Here is a 20,021-nt window from a genome sequence, read left to right as displayed (position 1 = left end):
TTGATTAAAAATAATTGTATTGTTACTTAAGCTAAAAAACAAAGTTTCAAGTGGTCTGGACGTACAACTTTTATAACATTGATTATAAAAAATTTAAATTTCTGAATTATTTTCATGCTAAAGTTTTTAGTATTAAAAAAAAAACGAAAACAACAACACGTTTTTACAAGCGTTTATCTAGTTCGCAACGTCCGTTTGTATTTTTTTTTTGCTTTTGGGTTTGTTGCAAATCCTATAACTCAATTTTACCAACTTTTAATGCACCGATATAGTTCAAATTTTCCAATATAACTATTTATTCAAGTTCAATGCATGAATATGTATTTTTAATTAAATTAGATATTGGATTAGTCTATAAAATCTAACTATACCGTTTTGAAACTAAGTGAAGGTAACGCGATTAAATGCTAACGATCACTTGATATATTACTATATTCAATTACAGAAAGGAAGATGATAAGCTAGACGAGATAATCCTAATGAACTGAGCTGTGGTGGACGCAAAATTTGTTTGGTCACGGTTGGTTGCCCGAGTGCCCAGTTACGTAAAAGGGCAGTCAACTGTCTTTTAGAGATTGCAATCTACTGTTCGGGTTTTGATAATTAAAGAAGAGATACCAAGATTAAAAATCTTATTTTAAAAATATACAAATAATAAGATAAGAAAATGATCTGATCCTCACATTTAAATCTTTGATCTAAACATTTTGTTTATATAAGTTACCAAAAGCTTTATCTTAAGCTGATAAATTACGTTGTACATCTCAGTTAGTCATTGAATAATATCAGTTCTTCTTGTTAAAACATGAGAAATAATACTAAATTACAATTAGTTAAAGATTAAAATGAATGGAAAGGAGTTATCATCTTGGATACGCTTGCAAAGTAAAAAACAAAAAGAAATAGATACAGTGTCTAAAAATCTCTCAAGCAGTCAATTCGGTGTTACATGTGGGCTTAGAGTGTTCCTCATTTGTCCGTTCTTGAAGTCCTCCCATTTTTTGTACACAACCGGAAGTGTGTAGATAACCGGATTAACGGCCGAGTTTAGCGGCATCACAAACACAGCCAGCCAGCCGTACGTCTGCTGACTGAACGTGTGACCACGCGCGGTCATTAGACCAATGACGCAGACAGGAAACCAACAGAGGAAATTGGACATGACAACCAGGGACAAGTTTTTGGCGACCATGATCTCACGTCTTCGCTTGGCTAAACTGTCGGGGCTACTTTGGAGCTGAGGTTTTTCTCTGGACATGGCCAGAAAGATGGCCAACTGACCAATGGCTATTAGAATAAATAAGATGCAATTAAAAATTAAGAAAACCCCAAATGAATACTCCCATCCTGATTCTTGGTTTCTTATCATTGGCAAGCCAAGGCACATGCCGTTAGAGGAATACACGCCCCAATCTGGGTACACCAAAGGAACAACGGCCAAAACGATGCCAACTATCCAGGACACAAGAAGTAAGAAATACTTTTTGAGGCGTTTAATCCTGTACGGACCAAGTGGGAACCTAATGACCAAAAACCTCTCTAGTGTGATGAGCAGCACAAACAACGCTGACGTTTCACACGAAAGTGTTGCAAGAAAACCAGCAGCTGTACACATAGAGCTGTGACGCCATTCTGACTCATACAATGCATAGTTTTCTCGGTAGTAGATGTCATTTCCAACTATGATAAACATATACACCCCCATGATAAGTTCTGATATGCTGAGGTTCGTCGCGAATAACCGATAACTTTTTATGATAAGTTTTCTTTCAAACCCAATGACCGACAGATTACCACACACAGACACCACAGCCAGAATCCACAACAGTATTCGCTTGACCTGGTCGCCTAGGAGATCTTCACACGAAGAAATAGCTTCCCGGGGAGCGAAACAGTTGAACGCAGGGATACCCGGCCCTCGGATCTGGGGACAACATATGTAAAAACTGTCCCCATGAAATGTGGAAATGACGATAAGTTTACTAAGATACTTCGATGTTTCCTTGTTTATTTTTAACTCCGTCGATCTTACGTCAAGTATTTCTAACCAGATTCTGTTAATATTACTGCCATAAAAGTTAAAATCTCTAATGCGAGTGTGACTTAAGTTTAATTCCTTTAAAGAGTTTTTTGATGGGAAAGTAAAAGTTGCAATGTTTGTGAACGATAGGTCTAGATGTGTTAGTTGCTTAGCCACGGAGGAAACAATATCTAGAGTGTGCAACGCCAAGTTATGAGAAAGAGTAAGGACTTTTAGTTTTGTCGTTATATAAAACATACTTTCAGAGTTGATCTCACGTATATTGTTGTGACTGATATCTATACCTAGAACCTGGGCGTCGAGTTCGGGGTTGAAAAAAATGTTTTCGGCACTCTGTAAATTACACTTGGATGCGCGAAGATCTACAAGTTTATTGAGATTACCACGTGATGCAGGACTCACGTGGGATAAATCAATGCCAGACAACATTAAAGATCTGGTGTGAATGTCTAAAGTACTGAGACTGGTTAGGATAATTTTGTCGGGTTGTATAGCGGGTTGGATTCTGCCTTGATGACAATAGAACCCTGCAGGACATGTCACGTGACAGCTCAGCTCGTCATCACCGCGAGGACAATGTGTCTTGTTGTCACACACGTGAATGGGTAAGAGATTAATTTGTTTAGAACCATCTGAAGCACACGTAAACAAGTTTTCACGATCTAAAAGAATAAATTCGTCTTCCCCAAAAGGACAGTCAGAATGCCCATCGTTAATGTTATACACAGGAATACAGTATGATGACGGACACTTATATAAACCTTCGGGACAATTGAATGTTTCGCAGTTTTCTAGATGCGATAAATCCGAACAACCGAATTTAATGTTATATCGTCCTTTTAAATAAACACAACGAGCTGTCCATGTTCTACTCTCTAGAATATTCCTACAAGAAATTTCGTTTATATGTAAGTCGTCACAGAAAACAATCCCTTGATCAAGTTCCTTCGGGTAGATACAAGATCCATTTCCACAAAACCCAGAACAGCTGTTTACGTGGGTAATGTTCACATCAGCCGGTAAAACTCCGTTGACTGACATCACAAACCTACACGCACGACTCGGGTTTGAGAACCACTGACTCGGTAGACACGTGCCGTCGTCACACAAAGTTTCCAAGCAGACGTCATCACAACCGGCTTCATCCTCACCCCCGGGGCAATCGGGGTGCCCGTCACAACGTTGATCATCAGAGAAGAAACGTCTAGTAGAAGAACCTCTTTTCAAATTGCAGGGTCGTTTTGGGTAGGGTTTTAAACGAGGTGCAGCAGTAGTAATGCACATGGCATTTTCCCATTTAAATTCGCAGCCTTCCATTGCATCAATCTGTAAATAAATCGATTTTGAAGTTAATCCAAAACATTCCGATTTTTCTTGCTTTATTTGAAAGTTTAATGTCGGACGGAAAACGTATATGCATGAGTAGGTATGAAAAACAAACTCGGAGTGATTGTAAATTCTGTAAAAGTGTTCGTCTTTCGATTTCTTAATTTGAACCGTTATTTCCTCCGGAGGATAGAACTCTTCCTGTTCACAAATCACCAACTGTGTCTTTTTCTCATCGCGGACTTTCATGTCTGTCATGCTGTCACACGTCACGTTACCATCACGTGACCGTTCATTGCTGATCCAGACTGCTTGATTTACGATTCTAGTGCTCTTGACATTGATCACAACCATAGGGAAGTTGAAGGTCAAGGGTAGATAATTGTCCCAATGAAACCCATATACATTATGATATCTTCTTTGAGCAAGACCGAGATAAACAAAATACCCCGTGTTATTTCCAACCACACCTTCAAGATGTTTCTGTAAGAAATTAAATTCTTCCTTTGTTTCGAAAGTAACTAATTTCGCTTTCATCGAGTCACAGAAAGATGAAGCGTCTTTACGACTGGCACTTCTATCCACTTCTTTTATGAAGAAACAGGATAGATTTGAGCCTGGCGATTTTTTTACCAGGGGCAGCCACTCATTTAAACACTGATTACACAGTGTGCCCCTAACAACTAGGTCGTTTGTTAAATCATCTGTTTTCGAAAGGAAGTGAACATTTCGTACCTTATCATGGTCCCAAGGTTTTCTAAAATGTAAATACAATTGGTAATATGCGCCACGTTCCAAAACATGTTCTATTATAAGAGGACAATTCCAATAATTGACAAATATCGCCAGACGCTTTGCTTTTACTCGTCGTGATGTGTTAAATATTTCTTCAGCGTTTTCCAGACATTTACGGTTATCTATAAGCTCATCCCTTCTTTTAAAATGGCGATTTTCAACTAATCTATTTAAACCTTCCGTTAACCCATCAGTCGTGTTATAATCATCAAAGTGAATCAAAGATTCAAAGTGTGACTCGTTCACGCGATCCAACAAGTGAAGCCGTAGTCTCATTGTATCGTTGCTCGATGCAGGGAAAAACCATTGGACGATATTTTTAAATCTCCGGATTTGAAGACTGGTATCGTTCCAAAAATCAGAAACCAGAAGCAGGTCAATATCATCAGTTCTGCAGTCGTTCAACGGTAGCTGGTGCTTAATCAATATGGCGTTAGCTGTTTTTAAAACAAAAGCAAGTATATATTACAAAGTGCAGGTTATGTGTGTTTAAAGCTAGAAAAATTTTTGGAATGTGTTTCCTTATAAGAGAAAAGTTTTAAGCGCTTTTTAAATAATTTGCAAAACTTGCTGGTTATATGATTTGTTTCGTATTTTTCTCTAAGAGCTTGGACATATTACGTGTACCATTTTTGTACGAATTGTAGTTTTTTAGTTGCTAATACACTTATAATATTATTGTAGGAATTTAAATTTCCCTATTACTTAATAGATAGAAAGCATTAATGACCGAATGATAGATTGATTGCTTAAAAGAAAATTCCAGGTAAGGCAATCAAAATAAGCGAGGGCCTGGCAAATACCAACAAGTATGCTGGCAGACTTGGTAAGAGAAATGCTAGAATCGTAACTTTATTCGAGGCTAAAGTTTTATTAATATAACTGTAGATAAGGGAGTAAAATTACTAAAGGATCCTATCCCGTATACATATCCCGTTTATATATATATATATATATATATATATATATATATATATATATATATATATATATATATATATATATAACAGTAAGTCTATGAGAACTTTGGTTTTATAAAATCAACTCAAGAAAAAATGTTAGAAACTTACCACAAATAGACAGCATTCCAAACAGAAAAACCGAGAGCTGCATCTTTAAAGTAAAGCATTAAACCAAATTCGGATGATGGCATTGACGGGTAAATCGTTCTGATAACGTTGCTATTTTTTCCCATCAACTATAGCATGGCAGTGTTGACCGTATATAGCTGGAGATGTATTTAATATTTGATAACATGGTGTCGAGTGGGGATGTCTTACAGGGGTAGATGACACTGCTGAGAATAAAGATCTATTCAATCTTAACATCGTCAAAGTCTGTATGGTTAAACAGCAAATCTTGATAACAGATTGTGAAAAAAACGATATTAGAAAATAAGAGAAAAGAGAGAGAGAGAGAGAGGGAGACAGTGGAGTGAAAGACAAAGAGAAAGAGAGAGAGAGAGAGAGAGAGAGAAAAAGAGAGAGAAAGAGATGAAAGAAAGACAAATAAATTGAGATTTAGCGAAATGTCTAAGTGATAAATGCCCGAATATTAGCTTTCCAACTGGCCGATGTAAGTATTGACATGTTACCTGTATAAAGGTTTCAAGATAAGTCTATACAGATAAGGTGAGATTGCCAGTGTTTATATGAGACGTTTATCTTAGTTTACAAGGTGTCTGTCTTCAGAAGTACACTATTTATTATGTACGAGCATTTGTCAGCTAGGTTTTACTTTAGCCAAATGTCGTCTTGTCCAAACATAAATTTTAACACAGATATATGTTTGTACACAAAACACGTTTTAAGGAAATTTAAAGAGCATTACAAGAGGCTACACTAAAAACAACAGCGCAGCATTCTAAAAACTAACCTCAGTTAGGTGCCATGCCTCCATATCACGGTTTGATGGGAAAATATAATAAGAATCAATGTCAAGCTATTGAATAGAAAACCGCTTGTTTATTACTTTCCCTCTCCTGTTGACCACAAACACATATGACAAAATTAAAATATACTAAAAAATATTAGAATAGTATGATGTAAGAGTATATTATAGCTTTTTACACTGAAAGAACAAACAATAGCCAATCGCAACAATAACGTAGACAAAAAAAAAATAATGAAAAAATATCAGAAAGTGTAACAGAACATAGTACTCATACAGCATACTATATATTACTTCAAAAATAAAATAAACCAGTATGCATTAAATGTTACTTCATATTTAGAGAATAGCCAATTAGTGTTGCAACTAGAAAAAATAGTCCCCCACCACCACCTCCCCGCAGATTTTTTTTGGGCCCTGAGATATATATATATATATATATATATATATATATATATATATATATATATATATATATATATACACACTAGTGTATTTGTCAAGATTTGCTGCGACTATGAAAGAAAAATTCAAGGACACTTGTCACGATAACATTTAATTTACATTGAGTCATTTTTATTGAAACGTTTTTTTTTTCACTTTAATATGCAAAACATTTTTACAATGTCGCTTTACATTTTTTTCGTCCTTTTGGATACATACATTTTGTTTTGTTTTGTTTTTATTTGAGCTAGCCACATACATATATCCAAAAGAGAAGCACGGACTCTCGAAATCTAGTTCTACACACCAAACCGACGCAGCTTTTTTATGACGTACTCACCAGCACGTCACCAATCGTGTATTTATTTTTTGGATCTTAGTTGTTGGGGCGCTAGTTGTCCACACTACCACCGACAAGACCCAGTGTAAGCTGATCACTCTCCACAATGATGATTAAGACAACATTCGGCGACGGACATAGTGTCAGGGGCGTATCAGGGATCTTGAGACACGGCCGCCAGTGAAGGCTCCTACAGCAGCGAGACTGACGATTCCAGCAGTACACCAATCTCTCTGTGCAGGATACCCAATAAGCGGATCCCAGTTGCTAAGATAGACAGTGGGGATCTCCGGGCGCTCAACTATACCTTTCCGTGGGGAGCCGTCAATGTTAGACCTATGACAGAAACCTTTGCGGGAGTGTACTAAAAAACTCCCCTTTTGTTAACACGTAGAACTGCATGTGCCTATCTGACGCGGAGTATAACTTTCTGATTTAGGGGACATCCATACATGATGTCATGCTTTTTTTGACGACTTACACAAAGCCAGGCCCTCTCCCCTAAACGACGTCATTTATTAATATTGGTTGACTATAAATAATGTTCAATTAATTCATTTACTTATAATATAAAAAATAGTCTTGTCTACCTTGTTTTATAAATAAGAATCGTCAAACGAATACTATGCCAGTGGCGTAGCGAGGTCGGGTGTCACCCGGTGCGGCACTTAATGGTGTCACCCCCCCAGAGGCATAGAGACCCTTCCCAGGGACAAACTTTCAAATTTTCGATTTGCACCCCCCCCCTCAAACTTTCGATTAGCACCCCCCCTCGAGTTTTCGATTTGCACCCCCCCCCCCCTCAAACTTTCGATTTGCACCCCCCCTCGAGTTTTTCTCTATATATTTTGCTATTTTTTGCCTTGGTGTCACCCCCCTAAATAGTGTCACCCGGTGCGGTCCGCACCCCCGCCCCCCCCCCTCGCTATGCCCCTGTACTATGCTATTATATTAATACTAGCTGCATACCCGTGCTCCGCCACGGTAAATCATTTTTAAATTTACAAACTTGGAACACAAACACAACACAACACAAACACAACACAAACACAACACAAACACAACACAAACACAACACAAACACAACACAAACACAACACAAACACAACACAACACAAACACAACACAAACACAACACAAACACAACACAAACACAACACAAACACAACACAAACACGACACAAACACAACACAAACACAACACAAACACAACACAAACACTACACAAACACAACACAAACACAACACAAAAACAACACAAACACAACACAAACACAACGTAAACACAAACATAACCACAACACAATCACTTCAAAACCACAACATTAGAATCACCGCCGAACAACACGCTTTCCCAGGCGTCCGCGCCTAAAGAGAGCCTTTCCAGCATTAAAAATTGAAGTCACATAAATAGATCCTACTCCATAACTTACAATGAAACAATGCGATGCAAATAAATGTACGGCAAGTGATGTTTACTTTTGTGGTTCTAAGAAAACACAATGGCAATGTAATTAGAATCACCACCAAAAAAACACACTTTCTCAAGCGTCCGCGCTCAGAGAGAGCCTTGCCAGCATTCTCTATAAGTCTAATTTAATCATCTGTTTTAATAACACCGAAAAACAAAAATAAAAAATAGTGATTTTGAGAGATCATAGACTTATTAGAAAATAATATAAATAATCTTAACATTTTTTCTATTTTCATTATGAGCCTTAACATATCATAATCAATGCGGTAACAATAAAAAACAATTAAATTAAATTATGGAGAGTGAGATGAATCTATTTTTAAATTACTTCCCTAGGCAAAATTACCAAAAAAAAGTTGAATTAATTAGTTTTTTCGACCATACTGTTATAAAAATGTATCCACTTTTTCTAAGAATCTAAACGAAAATGATATTTGACATTGATTCGTTCAATATGCAATGTGCGTGTATTTAATATTTTCTTTACGTTATGCTAAAAGGTAAAAAAAACTGTGGCAATTATACAATAAGTTTAAGTCGTAATATAAACAAACCCTACTCTATTATTTATAATAAGACAATGCGACGCACTGAAAAGTACAGCATGGTGCGGATTGTTTACTTTTATGGTTCCAAAATCTATAGCGATGACACGAGGAAGGAAGGACTGACACACTACTACCAACGTTATATTACAGATCCACTGACTAGTGTATGATGAAATCTGAGAAGTGGAGATCGCACATCTAGGAAGTTCGGAAACGATTCATTTATATATTCGCTTCTTGTTATGCTAAAAGCGTGGGTAGGAGGGGGGGGGGGGGCAGAGAAAACTTCTTAAAATGGACAAAAAAGCACCGATATGCTTAATCCATCAATACCGACGTTGGGATGATCTCAACTACTTTTCCTAAAGCCTATAGCAAAACTTACTCAGAGAGAGAATTTAAATTATACAAGTGTACTATCACATACCTTATAAAAGCAAAAACAAGTAAAGTTACATAAAACCGAAATTATTATTACAATATTCTTTTTAATTATTTTGTAGATTCAGGATAGTACAGCATAAATGTTCTTCCATTATAACAAACGTGCATTTTTATATTTAAAAATCATAATGGATTGTGGGCCCCTATTATATGCTATAAAGAAGCACCAAAAGCCGTCTTAATATCTAGCGTCAACTTGCGCAATAGACTATGATTTTTTTTCAAATGAAATTTGCCAGCAACAGCGTGTGTTTGATTGTCGAAAAAAGAGGACTCTGCTTTCACAAAAAACACTAAGGGAAAAAGAATATACCAAAGCGTTGGATGGTGTCTATAGAATAAAGATAAGCCAACCGCAGCTACAGTATTCTTTTTACAAAACAAGAACCAAGTCAAGAATGCACGTGTCGGGTTCTTCTAAGGTCTAGAGGTACATGTATACATATATATATATATATATATATATATATATATATATATATATATATATATATAAATGTATATATATATATATATATATATATATATATATATATATATATATATATATATATATATATATCGATTGTCTCGGTCGCAAACCGTTTAACTCCGAAAAGTAAATTTTACAGGGGAGACGAAAAACTGATTATTTCATTGTCGATCGCTCTAATACAATTTTATTTTAATGATATGTGCGAAGAACCTCTCTACCGACTATACTGTAGCGTTTTAAAATGAGATTTATTTATATTTACAAAATTATAGCAGGTTTAAAAGATAGTCGATTTTGCTCGGTCTAAAACTCTCGCTGCCTAACCGTCTATCTGTGCGCTCGCAGACTTGGTCGTTTTGAACCGAGAATTTCGGTCGCAGCCGCGTTCGTTTGTTTTGGCCAAGGAACTCGATTTAGTTAGGTTTATGTTTTTATATTATATTTATCACTTTATATTATTTAGATTATAATTTTGGGCTCATATTTTAATTGAGTTTATTCTTTTATATGGGATTAGTTTAATTTTAGAATAGATGTTTTAGTATGGTTTTATCGCTTTCGACTGTTTGTTCATTATGGCTGTATTTAGCACTGGACTTGTTAAATGTTGAAGGTTATGGTTTATTTATTACATGTTTCTATTATCAAAGTTTATTTTACTTAATCTGGTGGGTGCTGCGTTTGTAGAATGATAATAGTAATAATATAAACCTTAGTGACATATATTGTATGAATGAGACAACCATGCGGCGTCAAAATGGCCAATGATAAAACGGCCCCGTCAACAGGACCCCGACAAATCGACCCCGACATAAGAGACCCGTCAAATTGACCCCGTCGAAAGGGTCAGCGACATATGGATCCCGTCATATAGGCTCCTGACAAATAGGCTCCCGTTATATAGGCTCCTGACAAAAGGGCTCCGGTCAATAAGGCTCCCGACAAATATGCTCCCGTCATTTAGGCTCCCGTCATTTAGTTTCTCTCAAAAAACGCCCCCGTCATTACGACTCCTTGCAAATAGGCTCCCGCCATTTAGTTTCTCCACAAAGCGGCCCTCGTAATTACGACTCCCGACAAATAGGCTCTCGTCATTTTGGCTCATGACAAATAGGCTCCTGTCAATTTGGCTCCCGACTAAAGGACCACTGACAATACGGTTTCTGTAGAGACTAAGTCTCCTGGCAAAGCGGTCTCATTGAATATGACACCTGCCTGTGGGACCCCTTCATCAATATTCTTTAGAGTTAGCTTATCCAACACTCTTATGTAATACAACGTATGCATCTCTTGTTCGGCAGGCCTTATTTTTATATTAGTTGATCTATTATAAGCAATAGTATCTATAACTTCCATAAACCAGTCGGTTATAGGCTGTTCCAACTCATTGTGTAGGGAGAGGGGTCCACGCTGTACATTGCTGCATGCAGTATGCTTGTAGGTTATCAAAACAAAATGCCGTTATCCTGTAAACATCATGTATATTATACATTTACACTTCTGTGCTCGCCTTTAAGCAACAGATCTTTACTGTTGTGGATTAAACATTACCAACACTTTAGAATTTGTGGAATTAAGCTGTTAAGGGCTCGATTTGTTTGTGAATTGATGTTTGTTCATGAAAAACAATTTCATTCAGGTATTTAAATGAGGTTATAGTGGTATTGGAGGTAGGACAAAATTGTTACCTTTAACCCAATAGTGGTTATTCCATTCATTCGTCTGGAGCCAATATGTCCTGAGTCATTTTGTCGGAAGCCAATATGTCGGGAGTCAATTTGTCGGGAGTCTAAATATCGGGAGCCCATTTATCTGGAGCCTATATGTCGGGAGTCAATGTAACGGGTGCCGATTTGACGGGAGACAATAAATCGGGGCACTTTTGACGGGGCTATTCTGACTGGGTCGTTTTGTCGGAGGTCGATTTGACGTGGTCATATTAACGGGGCCGTTTTGACAGGGCACCGACATAACACATTAACTACATTAATAATGACTTAAGGTTTACGTATTTTACAAAATGCAACCAAATGTAAAAAAAATAATTTTAAATTTATTTTTTAAAAAACGTCGCACGAGGAAACATTAAAATGGCAACATGTTTTTAAAATCAGGCAAATCATTATAAAAATGTGTATATTACTTGCTTTTAGGTGCTCATATATGACAGTTTTTATCTCTTTTCTGCTCATGTACAACTGGTCAAGGGCTACAGATGAGATCATAATCTTACGACCTTAGTTTAGCAATTGCCAGCTATCTGCTAGTGACTTTGAAGTAGATAATAGCATCAGAGTTATATCATAGAGCACTATTCGCGTTGAATTCTTGATAGGTTTGACTGGTCTGTTGAAAAAGGGTGGTGTCTTGTATGTTAAGACTGGTCTTTTTGAGAGAGGCTGGTCTGTTATGAGAGGCTGGTCTGTTGAGAGAGGCTGGTCTATTGTAAAGACTAATCTTTTGAGAAAGGCTGGTCTCTTGTATGGTAAGATTGGTCAGTTAACAGAGACTGGTCCGTTGAGAGAGTCTGGTCTATTGTATTGTAAGACTTGTCTTTTAAGAGAGTTTGGTCTTTTGTATGTTACGACTGGTCTGTTAAGAGATGCTGGTGTCTTGTATGGTACGATTGGTCTGTTGAGAGAGGCTGGTTTGTTGATAGATGCTGGTGTCTTTTATTGTAAGACTTGTCTTTAGAGAGAGTTTGGTTTTTTTGTATGTTACTACTGGTCTGGTGAGTGAGGTTGGTGTCTTGTTCAGTAATATTGGTCAGTCGAGAGATGCTGGTGTCTTGTATGGTAAGACTGGTCTGTTGAGAGAGGCTATTATGTTGAGGGAGGTTGGTCTGTTGTATGGTAAGGCTGGTATATTGAGAGAGGCTGGTGTCTTGTTTGGTAGTATTGGTCAGTTGAGAGATGCTGGTGTCTTGTATGGTAAGATTGGTCAGTTGAGATAGACTGGTCTGTTGAGAGAGGCTGGTCTGTTGTATGGTAAGAGTCTGTTTACAGAGGCTGTTCTCTGGTAAGACTGGTGTGTTGAGTGAGGCTGGTCTGTTGAGAGAGGCTGGTCTGTTGAGAGAGCCTGGTCTGTTGTATGGTAAGGCTGGTATGTTGAGAGAGGCTGGTGTCTTGTTTGGTAGTATTGGTCAGTTGAGAGATGCTGGTGTCTTGTATGGTAAGATTGGTCAGTTGAGATAGACTGGTCTGTTGAGAGAGGCTGGTCTGTTGTATGGTAAGAGTCTGTTTACAGAGGCTGTTCTCTGGTAAGACTGGTGTGTTGAGTAAGGCTGGTCTGTTGAGAGAGGCTGGTCTGTTGAGAGAGCCTGGTCTGTTGTATGGTAAGGCTGGTATGTTGAGAGAGGCTGGTGTCTTGTTTGGTAGTATTGGTCAGTTGAGAGATGCTGGTGTCTTGTATGGTAAGATTGGTCAGTTGAGATAGACTGGTCTGTTGAGAGAGGCTGGTCTGTTGTATGGTAAGAGTCTGTTTACAGAGGCTGTTCTCTGGTAAGACTGGTGTGTTGAGTGAGGCTGGTCTGTTGAGAGAGCCTGGTCTGTTGTATGGTAAGGATGCTATATTGAGAGATACTGATATCTTAAAAGAATCAGATTTTTTGTTGGTAAGTCAGACTGGAATATTTTTGTGACTAATAAAACGACATTATTTTGTTACTTTACAGATTGAGATTGCTATCTAAGTTTAAATAGCCTTCTCCTTCTGTATGGTAGCATCTGTCAATACTATTTCATATCATGTGGTAAAATAATTTGGAGTTTAATCTGAAATCTAAACATGTAATACTCATCACTGTAGTAAGCTAATTGCTAACCTGATGTTTTAATGTGTTAACCATTGAAGTATGCTTTATATTTATTGAACTGAATAGCCATCTTAATATTTGCCCATTAATATCAGTATTAATCATAAAAGCATTTAGTTAAGATAACTCACCATTAAAAAAACAATAATAAAATAATAAAAGATACAATATTCTACAACACAAATAACGATACTTAACACAAAATTCCAAAGCCACGTCCACAGCGACACTACATTCATCTGCCTCACACACTGCACACACTCTGACACCCGTCATCTAACACACCTCACGGGAACACTTCTCGCTCCATGTTAACACACTCAACCAAAGGCTACAGTTATACACAAAAAGGAGGTTACCTGTCGTTCGAGCACACACCACACACAATCAGGTGACATGTGAGGAGCGTTACAGCAAGAAACATTACATTTTTTAATCATAAAGAAATTAATTACGGTCGACTGTGGTCCCCCTTAACGGCCTGCCTCCCCACGTCCTTTCCCGCATTGCGGGGTCTGGCGGTATTGTAGTCCCGCCCCTGTAGCCAATAATATTACAAATATAACTTTAAAAAAGCATATAGCTAATAATCAACCTTAATTATTTCTGAAATGTGGCATACCTTACCTTGGGGGTATGACGTTACCCATCACTAACCACACCAGGTGATTAGCCCCGCGATCAATTATCTCCTCTTAGTTACCACCCTTTGTAATGACAACACTACAAAATACATATTATACGAATACCTTTCTATGGCCCAGGGCCATCTCCAAATCCCTAACTATGTCTCTAACCTTAAACCATATGCTTATCTTTAATTATCACTCCATCACTATTGTATATTACTAGCCATCGGTACCCGTTACAAGGGCAATACTGAGGAATCTTTATCTTGCTTATCTTTCTAAATATCTACACAAAGTCAGTAATGCATTTAACTATAATTCCAGCAAAACAGTTCTTCCAATACAACAAACGTACATTTTTACAATAACAAATCTTAATGGATAGTGGGCCCCTAATTCCTAACCCTAACCCTAACACAGGAGCAAAATGTTTAGTTTTAACTATCTTTTAATGGTAGTATACATTATGCAGACGAATAATTTCAAATAAACAGTAGCTTCTCTCTTATACAATTCTTGTAAAAACAAAGCTATTTTTTGATAAATTGACAAATAACCCAATTGTTAGGGCTGAGAGAGGACTTCAAATTTATCATTATAAAACAACCTGGGCTCTTCACTGCCGATATCCCTTCTCACAGGTCACAGACGGGGTGAATACACTTGACTGAATTCGTATTTCAGGTTTCATTCAAATTACTAACACATATAATTTCTCACATCAACAGCATAACCCGAACAGCCTTTCCATTCGGTACCCTAGAATAAGCCGAACTACTTTCTCTCCACATCAACACAGTTTCGACACAAATCATCACCATTCATTATATCTCGCACCAGCATTAATAAACACCTAACTTCTCTCGCAAACCCAACTCTTAACACAAATGTAAAGCCTAAATCGATTTTTTAAAAACTTTTTTAAACGGTAAATACTAAGCCAACGTGAAAATATAGAAACTTTCAAACGGAGCGAAAACGTTCTCATATTCCCGGATTGTTTTTTCTAATAATTTCAAATCGGTATATTTTTCTCCAACTTCTTTACAATATATTTTATCGTGAATTATTTAGTTCAGATGGTGTAACTTACGACTGCTAACTCCAAAGTCTTGAGTTCTGATCCCGTGATCGGCTGTTAGACGTCCCTGCGTACACTAAGCTCTCAGTAAACGTTTGCATTTGCATTTGCATTTGTATTTGCATTTGCACTTGCAATTGCATTTGCAGTTAGAGTTAGAGTTAGAGTTTCTTAACCCTCTACTGGTCATCATGTTTGGTACCTTGCCCCCGGCAGCTGGGTGGATTTGGATTGCACCCAACTTTTACTTCATAGTAAATGGCTTCAGTTTTAATTATTGGAGTTGGTAGCAACATTGACACAGTTGAAGGTATTCAGAACAAGGTGGCCAGGAGAAATCACATTAATTAGTATAAAATTTACCATTACTAACAATAGGCCCTACTTAATTGTTTAATGTTGCTGGATATTAAGCCTAGTAGGTCTTTATGTTTATTAATTTGTAAAGAAACAAAAAAAAGGATTCCCAAACAAAGTTTTATTTTTCAAAAATAAAGAAAATGATACAAATCAATAAAGAACAGTTTTCAAAAGAATTTGTATAAAAGTAATTGTTATAAAATAGGAATATAGTATTGCATAGATAAAAATAAAATACTTGACACAAAAAATATGAGGAATATTTTTTTATCAGAGAAGAGAAAAATATATGATGTAGTTTGAAAATAATAATGTACAGAATGTAGTTTTTGCAGAATAAAATGAAAATTCTTGTTTCATTTTTAAATATTTTAATAAAACATTTTTAGAAATTCTATATTAGGAATTGTGTATATATATAAATATATATATTTAATAAGACAATTGGATGAATTATAATAAACAGCAAAAATGATCCAAATAAGTTTATAAGTATTTGTCTTGCTGTCCCAACAGTGAACTGTATTCCGAGCTTGTTTCCCTAGTGATAACCCATCTTTTTTGTGCTACCCTTCCAATCAAATGTCCAGCTTTTTCTTGGCCTGTATCATAATGCTGGTCATAGACTTGCTTGACTTGTGTATCACAATATGATTTTGAATGTTCTTCTGTAAATGCAATAAAGGCAAAATATTTTGATACTTTCTTTTGTGGAACTAGCAAGAGAAATACATTACAAATTTATATTACTATCTCTACTATAACTAATTACTTTGAAAAGATAAAGCACTGAACATGATGAATAACAAGAAACAAACATTATCAGCAAAGATTACAGATTTTAAATTGTGTTCATTCATATTGAAGATTAATGAAGTAGACTATCAATATTTACCCTCTTGATGGCTGATACTTTGATTTGATGTCTTTAATTTAAGCTTACACATCAGTCTCTGTGTGGTAAAATATGAAATAATATGCTTCAATAAAACTGTTTCAGTATATTAATTACATTAGGTGAGTGCATACTTTTGAGCTCTATAACAATGTGTTTCAATTATCATTCAAATATAATACCCTCTGTTGTACAACTCACTGATTTATTAGAATTTAAGAACAGACAATAATTAATACATATTTTGGATTAAAATCCATTATATTTTTTATAACATATAATGCTATCTCTTGCTATAATAATTACTTTAAAAAATGGGTTATGTCTATAGTACAGTTACCTGAGGATGAAACTAGGCACAGTGTATAGTCCACGGAGACTGATTAATATCCCTTGTAATTGAACATCAGTTGTAGTTATGATATCTGGATGGTCACACACACACTAATAGTCCTGAAAAGCAATTTACACATAGATTAGCAATATCTCACTAATTATCAAATTAAAGCTAACCCCTATTTAGTGCAATCCATCAAAGTAGTAGCATTTTTGTTATGTTGTAGACACAATACAAAGTAATGTTTGTTCTGTGATTTACATACTTTTATAAAATAGCAATCAAATTATATATATATATATATATATATATATATATATATATATATATATATATATATATATATATATATATATATATATATATATATATATATATATATATATATTCATTGTAAATTTGTAAATTTTAGTTATGTCTTGTTATTAAATTTATTTACTCGACTGATCTAAACTCACTTTATTTAAACATAATATAGTGGATAAGTATAGTGATTTTATTATTCAGCAATAATTAGCAGGCCTAAATTTTTTTAAATAGTAAAGTTTGCGAATGAACACATTAAATTCTATGTATTTTAATTTCATAGTCTTTCCCAACTTGATGCATATTACTAACCAAGCATTAAACTATAGTCCTAAAAACCCTGACTCTAATTACCATTTATTGGACAACCTGAACCTTTGCAATACCATGTTATAATATATTATTTTAAAAAAGAGCTTACCACTAATTACTAAAATCAATTGTTTTTAGTATTAACTGAGCCGCATACTATCTGCTGCTATTGTTATCACCAGAATTCCAGTATGTTGACTAGGTTTAGTCTCTAAGTTCCCTACAACCTCTTTCCTCTCAAGTGTGGAAAACACTGAAATGATTAATCATCATTTAATTATGCCTAATAGTTTAAAGGTAGTATTAAAGTAGTACTAAATAGTACGAGTCTTAGTTACTATAGGTCTAATGAATATTATTATTGTGTATGCTTACATGCTTTAAGTTTTATGCTCAATATTGATATATAATATCAGTGGCGGAACTAGAAAAGGAGGGCCACCCCGCAAAAATTTTTTTAGGCCCCCCCCCCTTCCATATAAATATATATATATATATATATATATATATATATATATATATATATATATATATATATATATATATATATATGTGTGTGTGTGTGTGTGTGTGTGTGTGTGTGTGTGTGTGTATACACAAACACAAAATACGAACATAGGATACTCATTGCTGGCCTGTTCGTGGTTTGAGAAATACGTGGGTTTTTTTTGTATAATTAAAACAAACTACAACATCATGTCATGTGTGTAAGTGCATTAGTCTGTTTTTTTTTTTTTTGTTTTTTTTTATAATGTGGTTTATTATGATAGAGATTCCTGAAGTACATATTTTCTTTTATGTATATTGTTAGATATAGACACAATCAAATCACAAGAAGTACAGCAGATTAAATACTGGTTAGGTCAAAATAATTAAAAGTTTGGTAGCAAAAACATCTTTAACAATCGAAATTTTAAAGTTTGTGGTGCAATAAATGGAGAATGGGGTGTAGATGAGGGTCAGCTTATTTGACATTAGTCAGTGTTAATCATATGAACACATATCAGAAGAGCTTTTAGTTCTTAATGTATGTGTGTAAGAAAATAACACATTAGACTAGTGCATTAGTCTGTTATGTGAAAATCAGTTATATGTTATCTCTTCCGTATGACTACTAATCTCTAATCGGTCAAAAGAATATAAAACATGAAAGCTTTCTGTAAATAATGGTGTCCCGTGTCATGTTTATTTTTAAGTTTTTTTGTATTTATATTATTAATTTTAAATGTATTTCCTTTTTATACAGAGTCATTCTTTAGTAAGTAATTTATAAGCAAATAATAATAAAGAGAAGTAATTGCTTTTTAATTTGTTTAGTACAAATCTATTAAAAGGAGCTTATGAGCATCACTATTTGACTATTTAAAAAAGGAATATAAGTCATGGAAGTGGTTTGAACGTTTGCTAATCTTTGATAAGTTTTATTGTAGGAGAAAGAGGACTCGGCTTTCACAGTGGTTTAAAAACAAAGGAAAAATGAGCGTAGGGTGGTGTCTATAGAATAAAGATAATCCAACCGCAGCTACGGTAATCTTTTTTACAAAACAAACATCAAGTCAAAAATGCAAGAAAATTTATTTTTTTTAAACTATAAAAAAATTATTATGGTCGGCCGTGGGCCCCTAATTGGCGTGGGCCCCCCCGCATTGCGGGGTCTGGCGGCACTGTAGTTCCGCCCCTGTATAATATATAGTCTATAGTATATAGCCTTAGCTATAGAGTATATAGGCCTATAAGCCTAAATATAACAACAGCTTGAATAATGCTCATTATCATGCATTTACTATAAACTATAAAGATAACCAAATATTTCAATTTAATTTAATTCTAACTAATAATAGGAAATAGGCTTTTTTCTTGTGGTAACAAATTTAAAGTATAGGGCAGTATAGTTATAGTATAGGCCTACTAGATTCTATATTTAAGTAAGTGGGCTTTTCATTTTAATGCACCACAATAGATACCACAAATGATCAAGCTTGACCTCTACTCTAAAGATTTAATAATTGGGCCTGACAAACAGTGAAACTACAATAAAAATCATGTAAATTACTAATTTAACCTTCTTACCTCCGCTTCTCTAGATTCCTATTCTATTTCCTTCAAACTTTCTTTTTATGCCGCCGTATGATTAGATTCTAGACTATATTCTAATAAACATGAAATAACTACTAACCAGAACACTAGATCTAAATTTCTTTATTCTATGCAATATATATTAAACCTATAGGCCTAATATTTATTTTAAATTCCTATGCGATGTGTTGTGAACTGTAGGTTATTTTTTAGTGGCGGAAATCAGTTTAAAATTTTGTTTCCTTCCTTTTGTTATTCTATTTATAGATTCAAAAGTCGGAGCAAAGAAAAGATAGGCTTAATATCATTGAATTAGTGCTGGTATATCTATTAGTTACTCAGTGATCAGATCATTGACAGAAACAGAGATAGCCATTCGCATGGGGTGCAGATACAGTTCCAGTTCCAGTTCCAGTTCCAGTTCCAGTTCCAGT

At 35.3% G+C, this 20,021-nt stretch overlaps 1 protein-coding gene and 1 long non-coding RNA gene across 2 annotated transcripts; both read right to left on the bottom strand.

Moving 5' to 3' along the window:
• Nucleotides 1-934: 934 nt before the first annotated feature.
• On the bottom strand, nucleotides 935-1,705 carry LOC131929629 (G-protein coupled receptor GRL101-like). Its single transcript, XM_059285927.1, has one exon. It carries the CDS (start codon nucleotides 1,703-1,705, stop codon nucleotides 935-937), a length of 771 nt encoding a protein of 256 aa, XP_059141910.1.
• A 14,373-nt stretch (nucleotides 1,706-16,078) lies between these two features.
• Nucleotides 16,079-16,958, bottom strand: LOC131929622 (uncharacterized). Its single transcript, XR_009383986.1, has 3 exons — nucleotides 16,897-16,958; nucleotides 16,557-16,614; nucleotides 16,079-16,329 (listed from the first exon to the last, which is right to left on the bottom strand). It is a non-coding gene; the product is annotated as an uncharacterized LOC131929622 (long non-coding RNA).
• Nucleotides 16,959-20,021: the final 3,063 nt, after the last annotated feature.

This window comes from Physella acuta, unplaced genomic scaffold, assembly GCF_028476545.2.
Source record: "Physella acuta isolate Inbredline_101_S28 unplaced genomic scaffold, ASM2847654v3 ptg000095l, whole genome shotgun sequence".
Classification (NCBI taxonomy): Eukaryota; Metazoa; Mollusca; class Gastropoda; family Physidae; genus Physella; species Physella acuta.
This window is presented reverse-complemented; position numbering and strand designations above follow the sequence as displayed.